This window comes from Natator depressus, chromosome 24 (assembly GCF_965152275.1).
Source record: "Natator depressus isolate rNatDep1 chromosome 24, rNatDep2.hap1, whole genome shotgun sequence".
Taxonomy (NCBI): domain Eukaryota; kingdom Metazoa; phylum Chordata; order Testudines; family Cheloniidae; genus Natator; species Natator depressus.
Genome location: NC_134257.1, coordinates 6,216,710 through 6,226,542, shown reverse-complemented (window position 1 = coordinate 6,226,542; position 9,833 = coordinate 6,216,710). Strand labels below are relative to the sequence as shown.

The following is a 9,833-nucleotide window of genomic DNA, read 5'->3' as shown; positions in this document are numbered from 1 at the left end:
ATTATGTCAGGGAGATCTCAGGGACCAGCACCAGTTCACGGACTGGCAGTTGAGAAACACTGATCTAGAGAAACAGCTTTTAAACTATACCAAAATGGACCACGGTGGGTCAGGGATGGGGTGAATGCCTGACAACATGTTGACTAAAAGAAAACTTGAGGGCTGCTGTGTAGAAATATACCCAGAATAGTCAGTGAGTGGCTTTGTACAAAGATCCCCCCGCTCCCCAAATAGTCAGGAGGGTGGGGTGTGCGAAGCTGCCCCCCAGTGTGGTCAACAAGAAGGAAATGAGGAGTGGGGATGCTGCTTATTTGGTGTCTAATATCCCAGAAGCCAGATTCTTCAGGGAGCCAGCACTTGATCAGATAATAAACCTGTTTTCCAACCATCAACTCTACACCCAATGAAGTGAGCTGTAGCCCACAAAAGCTTATGCTCAGATAAATTTGTTAGTCTCTAAGGTGCCACAAGTCCTCCTATTCTTTTTGAGGATACAGACTAACATGGCTGCTACTCTGAAATCTGCAAAGGATGAGGTGCTATGATCCCAACCCACAGCTTGTCACCCGCAATAAAAGATGTGATACTGAGCCCCTGAAAAATCAGCTTTGTTTCCTATTTTTCACCCAGTCACCCTGTTTCCTGTATTACAAGCGGTCAGCCCCATTGCATGTGATATCCTTTAACACAGTCAGAGGCGGGGGTGGAATTCGTGCAACCCTTCAACATTCTCAATATGGCTAAAGGAGGGATTTTTTTCCTGAGGGGAAATCTGTGCGTAGTGATGACACCAGTATAATCAATGGGGGTGAGGTGGGGGTTGTGGGGCTAGTACATTTTGGAACTTGGGAGGGCTCTTTGGGAAATGGGGGACTTTGGTAGAGGAGCAGCCCCCAAGTACAGTCAATAGAAGGGTTTGGAGAGGCTGAGATCTCTCCCCGCCCCGCCCCACCCCAATTATGGTCTGTGACATGGGTTTGCGGGGGACTATGAAGCTGTATAGTCAGCATGTCAGAGGAGGTATTGGGGGACTGTGGAACTGCCCTCCGTGATCAGTGTGGGGGAGGTGCTGGGGCTGTGGAACTGACCCTCTATCATCAGCGTGAGGGGAGGTGTAGAGGTGGAATTGCCCCCCCCGATCAGTGTTGGGAGTGGTGTGGGGGGGCTGTAGAAGTACCCCCATAGCCAATGTGGGGGGGAGAGTTGTCAGGGGGCTGTGGAATTAACACCCCCATGGTCAGTGGGGGAGCTTTGAAACTGCCCCCATAGTCCTGTGAGGGGGAGTTGTGAGAGGGCTGTAGAACGGCCCCCCCCATGCTGAGTGTGGGGTGACAAGGGTGGGGCTGTAGAATTTACCCCTTGGTCAGTGTGGGATGAGGTGTGGGGGGTGCTATGTAATTGACCCCCCCATGGTTGGGGGGGGCAGTGCTGGGGGGGAGCCTGTGGCGCTGCCTCCCTGGTCAGTGTGGGGTGAGGAGTCTGTGGAATTGACCCCCGCCCCCATAGTCAGTGTGGGGTGAAGAGTAGGAGGGCTGTAGAATTGACACACACACCCCCGGTCAGTGTGGGGTGAGGAGTGGGGGGGGCTGTGGAATTGACCCCCCCCCATGGTCAGTGTGGGGTGAAGAGTAGGAGGGCTATAGAATTGACCCCCCCCAGTAGTGTGGGGTGAGGAGGGGGAAGCTGTGGAATTGACACCCCCCCCCCGTGGTCAGTGTGGGGTGAAGAGTAGGAGGGCTGTAGAATTGACCCCCCCCAGTAGTGTGGGGTGAGGAGGGGGAAGCTGTGGAATTGACACCCCCCCCCGTGGTCAGTGTGGGGTGAAGAGTAGGAGGGCTGTAGAATTGACCCCCCCCAGTAGTGTGGGGTGAGGAGGGGGAAGCTGTGGAATTGACACCCCCCCCCCCGTGGTCAGTGTGGGGTGAAGAGTAGGAGGGCTGTAGAATTGACCCCCCCCAGTAGTGTGGGGTGAGGAGGGGGAAGCTGTGGAATTGACACCCCCCCCCGTGGTCAGTGTGGGGTGAAGAGTAGGAGGGCTGTAGAATTGACACCCCCCCCCCCGGTGAGTGTGGGGTGAAAAGTAGGAGGGCTGTAGAATTGACCCCCCCACCCCATGGACAGTGGGAGGGGAGGGGGGGCTGTGGAACTGCCCCCACGGTCGGGGGGGGCAGTGCTGGGGGGCTGAGAGCTGCCCCAGCACAGTTTATCCAGGGGGGTGGGGAGCCCCCCAACAGGGAAGGCCAGGCAGGGCTGTGTATGGTCAGTGCGGGGGGGGGACTGACATCTGCCTGTGAGCAAGACAACACCCCAGTCACAAAAACCCCCTCACACCCCCGCCCTTCCCTGCTTCTTGGGAACATTATATCCCGCCCTCTTGCCCCCGATTGGCTCGCGGCGCCCGCCTTCTTGCTTCTCCTTGGCCCGCTCCCCCGTCGCTCTCTCCTCCACTCCTCCCTCTCGCAACCCAGGCCGGCACCTCTTACACACGGTGTCCACGCTCCGCGGTCGGCTCGGCGATTGGCCGGTGGGGATGTAAACAAGGCCTCGGCGGCCAATGGGAGAGCTGATCACGCGGCAAGCACGCTTGTCCACGCGCCCTCAGCATGGAGCGCTGAGATCAACACGGGAAGGGAGGGGGAGAGGGAGTATAAAAGCAGCGCCCGGCTTTTCCCTTGGCTCAAAGCCTTACAGGGTGCAGCAGAGGGGAGCTTGTCTGGTGCTGCTGAACTGTTGGCCACCGGGAGAATCCCGTCCTGCCATTGTTTCTCCTTCCAGGATTGCAGCTATTAAAAAAAAAAAAAAAAAATTGTCCTAAACCGTCATTTTTTTTTTAACCCAAAAAAGGGTGCATTTATTTGCAAAAGCTCTCTGAAGTTTTGCAACGACACCTTTAGAAAAAGTCATAGGGGCCTAAAACCTCTAGATCGTGTCTCAAAACCACTTCCGGTTTTTGTTGTTTTGTTTTTTTTTTTTTTTTAAAAAAAACCCAAAAACAAAATCTCTTTTTTGGGGGGAGAAACAAAACTTAGTTGCAACCACTCATCATGGTAGTGTTCAAGAAGATCAAGACCTTTGAGATAGTCTTCAGCGAGCCTGAGAAGGTCTTCTGCAGCGGAGAGAAGGTAGCCGGCCGTGTGCTGGTGGAAGTGACCGAAGTCACCCGAGTCAGCTCAGTTAAAGTGCTGGCTTGTGGGGAGGCCAAGGTGGTCTGGATCAAGGGACCCCAACAGTGCAAGCAAGAGATGGAGTATCTGCGCTATGAAGATGTCCTCACTCTGGATGATCAGCCCACTGGTGAGAACCTTGGTTCCAGAGTCGTTTTGTTGTGTGTGCCTCTGTCTTGTGGTTTCAGAGGAGCAGCCGTGTTAGTCTGTATCCGCAAAAAGAACAGGAGGACTTGTGGCACCTTAGAGACTAACAAATTTATTTGAGCATAAGCTTTCACTCGCGGTGAAGTGAACTGTAGAAAGCTTATGCTTAGATAAATTTGTTAGTCTCTAAGGTGCCAGAAGTCCTCCTTTTCTTTCTGTCTTGTGGGTTTCCCACTAGAGCTTTCTTTTAAAACTAAAGGCCTAACGTAAACTGAGGATTGCTGGCTTTTTAAAGGAGGTTTCTTGATACAGTTATAGAGCCACATAGGTTTTGGGTGGAAAGAGGCAGAATCAAATAGTACTTGCATCTTCCTGGTCTTTGCTTGGAGTCCTCTCGTAGGAAGGCAGTAGGAAGTGCTAGTCATTCATTTGAGCCCTTGTAGCCCTAAGCTGGCTAAGATCCAAAATGTAGCCTTGCATGGGAATCTCACTGAAGTTTGAGAATCTAGTGCTGAAATTTCCAACTTAATAATAAAACTCTAGCCACTAATACTCACTACATTGCCAAGGAAAAAAAGCGGGTATAATTATAAGCCTTGTGGATATTTTAGCCAGTAGAGAACAGTTATAGATGTTAATATGCCTGTAGGAGAGTAACCTCCAAGACTGTAGGAGCAGCTCAGAATGATAGAGTAGTCTTTTTTTTTTTTTAAGTCTTCGATTCAGTCGCAATGGCTGGCTTCCCTTGAGTCCTAGGAAGAGCTGTGGGTACAGACTGTTTTGATAAGCAAGTCCAGTAGGCAGAATAGGTGTCACCGTAGGGAACTGCAAGTTTAGATCGATTTCCTGGATCTCTGTAACAGGACATTCCCCACCCATCCTGCAGGCAAGTTGTAAGGGGGTAGAGTTGTCAAAGTTAAAGTACCGTCAAGCCTAGATCTGCAATATTACGCCCCTTCCAAAAGGGCATCAGCAGAGTGTTCGGTTGTTCCTAGCTAGCAGTTCTAACTGTTCCTAACAGCTGCGTTGACTATTACAATTGTGAAACAGGACAAAAATCTCCCCTTAAAATCTCAGTCTGGAAGTGTGTTCTAATGTACTCCTTTTTTCTTTCCTCTTTCTAGATGAGGATGGCTCTGTGATCTTGAGACCTGGCAACAAATATGAATACAAATTTGGATTTGAGCTTCCCCAGGGGTAGGTATTGGCCAAAAGTGGCTACTAAAAATTGTATTCTTGTTAAAAGTCCTTCCTTTCTAGTTATCCTGTGTGTCTCTAACAGGCACTTCTGCCTTCTTGTATTGCAGGCCTCTGGGGACCTCATTCAAAGGGAAGTATGGCTGTGTGGATTACTGGGTTAAGGCTTTCTTGGATCGCCCATCCTGTCACACTCAGGAGATAAAGCAGCACTTTGAGGTCATGGATCCTGTTGATGTCAACACTCCAGACTTAATGGTAATTATCAGGTGGCTGTATCTGTGCATGTGGGTGTTAGTGGCTGGAGCTATGTGGTGACTCAGGTTCTTAGAAAAGGATGTTAGCTCTGTCCTGAGGAATCTCTTTAACTGGCTTTATTGCAAAGCACAGATTAAAACACTTATCTCTGGGGCTGTGGTCCACATTGGTCAGAGTGTAGACTTCCCATGAGGGCTGTTTTAGTACTCTGCTTCATGAGACAGCCTGTCTAGAGGGCAGCCATCTGGGCATCAGTGAGTCTCATCTACTATCCATAATGCAGGATGTTAGGGCTTAATTGGAGTTACAAATTAAACTGCAGCAGGTTTGAAACACTGATGAGGATAGGGCAAAGATCAGGCAGGTGGCAGACACTGAACTTCCAATAATGAGGAGCCGAGTAGGTGAAGGGGCAGGGGGACACAAACTGATCGTCTGTGTAACACAATCTCCCTGTGAATCTCTTCCAGTCGCCAGTTGCTGCCAAGAAAGACAAGAAGGTGTCCTGCATGTTCATTCCTGATGGGCATGTGTCTGTCAGTGCCAGGATTGACCGAAAAGGATTCTGTGAAGGTGAGATCTGGTTTCTTTCCTTTGGGAGTGGGATGGTGAGGGAAGAGGGGGTGTGGAGGGCTAAGCAGAGTGCATGAAGGTAGCAATGCTCCTGAGGGATGAGACAACTGACCAGGATTTGAAATCTGAAAATGCAAGAGGGGAAAGGAACTGGATGTGGCCCAAAGGGTATAAGTAGGAGTATGTAATGCAATGTGACTGAGTGAAGGGAAGCAGACTGGGAATCAGGGGAACTTCCTACTCAATGAAGCTTGCTTGGTTTAACTAGTAAAAAATTAGCTCTGAATACATTGTAGGGCACAGCACAGCACTGGTCTGGCTAAGACCTTAGGCCTTCTCCATAACTAAGCTTTCTGTATCTTTTTCCAGGTGATGATATCTGCATAAACGCAGACTTTGAGAACATCTGCTCCCGGATTGTGGTACCCAAAGCAGCCATCGTTTCCAAGCATACCTACTTGGCAAACGGGCAGACCAAGGTTTTGACCCAGAAACTTTCCTGCGTCCGAGGCAACCCCATCATCTCGGGCATGTCTGAGAGCTGGCGGGGTAAAACTCTCCGGGTCAAGAAGATCAAACCATCCATCCTGAGCTGCAATATCCTGCGTGTGGAGTACTTCTTGCAGGTAAGGGTCTCCCTATCAAAGCAGCCATTTATTCCCGGCTTAGTCTAACTGCTGTTTGGATTCCAGCTCCATACGGCTTTAAGAGGATGCCCACTTCTGTAGTAAACATGAGGGATGCCATTCTAAGGGAATTGTACATGTATAGTTGTCCTTACATCCATAGTCTCGCTGAATATGGGAGCATAGGCACATGATGCACTAGCTCATGTCACTTTGAGCAGTGAAGGATGGATTACACTTAATCTGTACGATAGTTCTTTCCCCACATCACTGCAGTTTCACTAGGAATTCTAATGTGACACAGACACTTGTATCGGGGTAATGATCTAGTAACCAACTCTGTCCTGGTCTTGTTCGTACAGATCTACGCCAGCGTCCCTGGCTCCAAGAAGATCCTTCTGGAGCTGCCTCTTGTCATCGGTAGCAGATCTGGGTTTGCCAGCCGCAGCTCCAGCATGGCTAGCCAGACTAGCTCTGAAATGAGCTGGGTGGACCTCAATATCCCTGATGCTCCAGAAGGTGAGCTGAGTGCTATGCTGTTACGGGGATACTTGCTTTAGTCTGTAGCAAAGGGGGCAGTGTGGGTGTCTGCTCTGAAACCTTCCAGTAAATTGATTGAGGCCATCACTTGAAATGCAGAAACAACACTCCGTCTTAAGGCTAGTCTACAGCGGCAACGCTAAAGCACTGCCGTGGCAGCGCCAGTGTAGTCACGGCAGAGCGCTGGGCGAGAGCTCTCCCAGCACTCTACAAAAACCACCTCCACGAGAGGTGCAGTGCTGGCACACTGTTTCCACTGGCGCTTTACAGCGTCGAAACTTCCTGTGCTTAGGGGGTGTTTTTTCACACCCCTGAGCTAGAAAGTTGCAGCACTGTAAAGTGCCAGTGTAGACAAGCCCTTAGCTTTGTGCTAGGAAACATGCTGGGGGGGCAGAGAGGGAGAGTGGATTGCTTCATCATAATGGCCTGAAAACAGGACTAAAACTGGGATTGCATCACAAAGCACTCTCCTACACAAATACCCTGTAGGGCTCACATGCTTCTCCTCCTCTTCTTACAGCACCTCCATGCTACCTGGACATCGTCTCTGAAGATCACCGCCTGGAGAGCCCCAACACTCCCCTTCTTGATGACTTCGACAGTTCCTTCGACAGCCCTATCTTCATGTACGCCCCAGAATTCAAGTTCATGCCGCCTCCTACTTACACAGAGGTGAGATTTGGTGACACTCTTGCTGGCTGGTTTCAGCCACAAAGGAAATAGAGCTGGAAAACAGAAAACTAGGATTTAGTTGGGGTGGGAAACTTTGCATTCATACCCCTATCAAGGCTGCTCAGACATGGCTAGACTCCTACTCTGTATTGTCAGGAAGACAGAAACTGACAAGACTAGAAGAGATGAATTGTCCTTGTGATACTGATGCAGATCTGTCCAGGGATGCATTAAAAGCGCACTACATCTGCTTGTGCAAAGCTGCCCAATGGGGATGATGCATCTTTCTTCAGCTGGGTAGCTTTGAGTTATAATGTATTTCTCGAGTCAGTTTCCTTAAACACATGACCACAGTTTTCTAGTCAGGGGAGACTCTATATCTTGGTTGGGGTTAACATGTTAGTACTCTTCAGCAAGTGTCTAAAGACCTCCTTATTTTTCTTCCCCAGGTGGATCCCTGCAATGGTAACAACAACGTGCAGTGAGGGCCAAGAAGCAGCTGTTCCTCTGTTTCTTCTACTTTCCTGGACTCACTTTATATCTGCAGTGATTATACCTAGCCAAAGTTCAGAACGGGGTTTCAAAGCCCTGATGCAGGAAAAAAATGTCCCAAGAGGTGTGGGGTAGGGCAGCTCCTACCGGGCTGAAAAAATCACAGCCAGCACAGAAGGCGGCAAATGTGTAAAGGTCTTTCTTCTAAGAAGACTTGATGTGACAAAGCGAAATGTCATGTTGATCAGATGCCTTCAGGGGGAGGAGCTTTTAGCAGTGGGCCAGCTAGTGCTCGCCCTTGTCCCGGTGCTCAAAAGGACTCCAGAGCCCTTCATAATCTCCCTGGAAAATAAATAGTTGCTTGTATGGAAACTGTAATGGGAGTACATGGGGTGGAAAAGGTGTGTGCTCTGTGGGGAGCACTTAAGAGTTGATTTGTTAGGGAGAGGTGTAAAGCCAGCAGATTCTGACTTTAAAAAAGCTTCTATGCCAGAAAAACTACCATCACCGTGCCTTGAATCTGTTACTGTGCTGTACTGATGATCAGTCGTGTTTGAACACATGATCAGTGTTTTGGTTTTTTTTTTTTGTAAGTGTCTGAAGATTTCAATGAAACCTGCTAGCTTAGGGTTGTAAACTTATTGCTCTGTAAGCACCATAAATCTCAAAGCTTTTTACAACCCTCCTGTTGAGGATTTTGGGTGTTGGTGGAAACACTTCTGTGCCTTGGCACTAGGTAGAAGTGAAGAGATCAAATAGCAATCATCAAGGGGAAGAACTTAAGTGGTGGGGTTTTTTTTAATATGCAAAGGGATATTTATGCATGTCTGTCTTTTTTTTTTTTGTTCTAACAAGCAAATGAAACATTATCCAGTCCAAATGTCTCAAAAGCCAAGATTTTATACCATCAGTTCAAAGTGGTGTCATATGACTTATGTCTTTGGTAGCATTTATTGTTTGACTTTGAGTTTTCTGAATCTGCTAAACCAGTGTAAGCTAAACTCCATGATCCTTTTAAGAAGAATCACTATCTCCGTCCTTTCGTTTTGAATGTTTTATCTTCCTTTATGCAGATAAACCAATGCACCCCAAACCCCCCAACCCAGCCATCACTACTTGGTTTAATTGGCCTCAGCAGGTGCACAGAGGAGTCTGGCTGGGATTGCACTTTGAGGACAGCCCAAGAAATAACAAACCTCTCTGGGCCCAGGCAAACCCTGAGAATTTTCTCATGCTTTCTTTTGCCTGCATATCCAAGCACAAGTCTCAAACCCACTCTCTCTGGCACCATTTGAAGAAGTTTTGGTCAAACTATCTTGTGCAACGTCCAGACACCTGGGGAAAAGGCGCTCTGCCTGAAGGGAGGCTGTCAGAATTTAGGCAAACGTTAAACCAAAAAATGACAGGGAAGGTTTTCTGGTGTGTGAGGGATTGTGGGGGGGTTTGTTTTTTTCCTCTCACCCCCCGCCCCCTGGTTTGTCCTGTCCTTACACAGAAAAAAGCACTTTTTTTCTTCACTCTTGTGTATTCGTTAACCCAGCACTACACGTCCTAAGTATGTGTTCATCTGTATTTGGCAGAACCAACCATGTGTAAGCCTTAGCTGCCTCAGCCTATCATGACACGAATTGGGTGTACTGAATTTTTCTACTGTGTTTTTGTATTTGTTTGGCAAAATTTTTATATTTGTACAATTTAAGATGCTAGAACCACCCCTGTGGGGTGACATTTTTAATAAAGACAGTTGAAATAACCAAAGCCTCCCTCATTCTTGGGTGGAAGCTTCTCTACTGGGGGTGGGGTGGGATGGGGGGCATCGTAAAACAGATGTGAAGCTTCAGAGCTGGGTGTGATTAGGATGTTGTACTACGTTACCACCTTACCATTTCCACTGGGGGGGGGGGGAGGGGGAGGAGAAGCAGCAGCCACCGCTTGCGTTGAATAGTCTGCAACACAAAGGCCAAAACTTTCAACTGTAGGTGCCTGTGACAGTCCCTGCCTTTTATCAGTGACTTAATTATTTTTTAACAGCCAAAGCACCTCCAATTTCCAGTGAAGTCAGTGGGGCCTGTGTCCAGTTCCCTTGTCAATAGTGCTGTTTAAGTGCTAAACTACTGGATCCAATGGAAAGGGTGCTGTGTTGTCTGTCCCAGGGTTAAGGAGA

At 48.7% G+C, this 9,833-nt stretch overlaps 1 protein-coding gene across 1 annotated transcript; it reads left to right on the top strand.

Annotated features, from left to right (window-relative positions):
* The first annotated feature begins 2,691 nt into the window (after positions 1-2,691).
* TXNIP (thioredoxin interacting protein) lies at positions 2,692-9,399 on the top strand. The gene is made up of 8 exons (XM_074938203.1): positions 2,692-3,294; positions 4,436-4,508; positions 4,619-4,766; positions 5,237-5,339; positions 5,709-5,965; positions 6,328-6,484; positions 7,026-7,177; positions 7,627-9,399. The coding sequence occupies exons 1-8, from the start codon at positions 3,045-3,047 to the stop codon at positions 7,660-7,662; spliced, it is 1,176 nt and encodes a 391-aa protein (XP_074794304.1). The 5' UTR covers positions 2,692-3,044; the 3' UTR covers positions 7,663-9,399.
* Positions 9,400-9,833: the final 434 nt, after the last annotated feature.

Excerpts from the sequence above, each read along its gene's own strand:
- TXNIP (XM_074938203.1), top strand. The coding sequence starts at position 3,045 with ATGGTAGTGTTCAAGAAGATCAAGACCTTTGAGATAGTCTTCAGCGAG. Across the intron at positions 4,509-4,618 it reads GGATTTGAGCTTCCCCAGGG|GCCTCTGGGGACCTCATTCA; the intron begins GTAGGTATTGGC and ends CTTGTATTGCAG. Across the intron at positions 5,966-6,327 it reads GTGTGGAGTACTTCTTGCAG|ATCTACGCCAGCGTCCCTGG; the intron begins GTAAGGGTCTCC and ends TTGTTCGTACAG.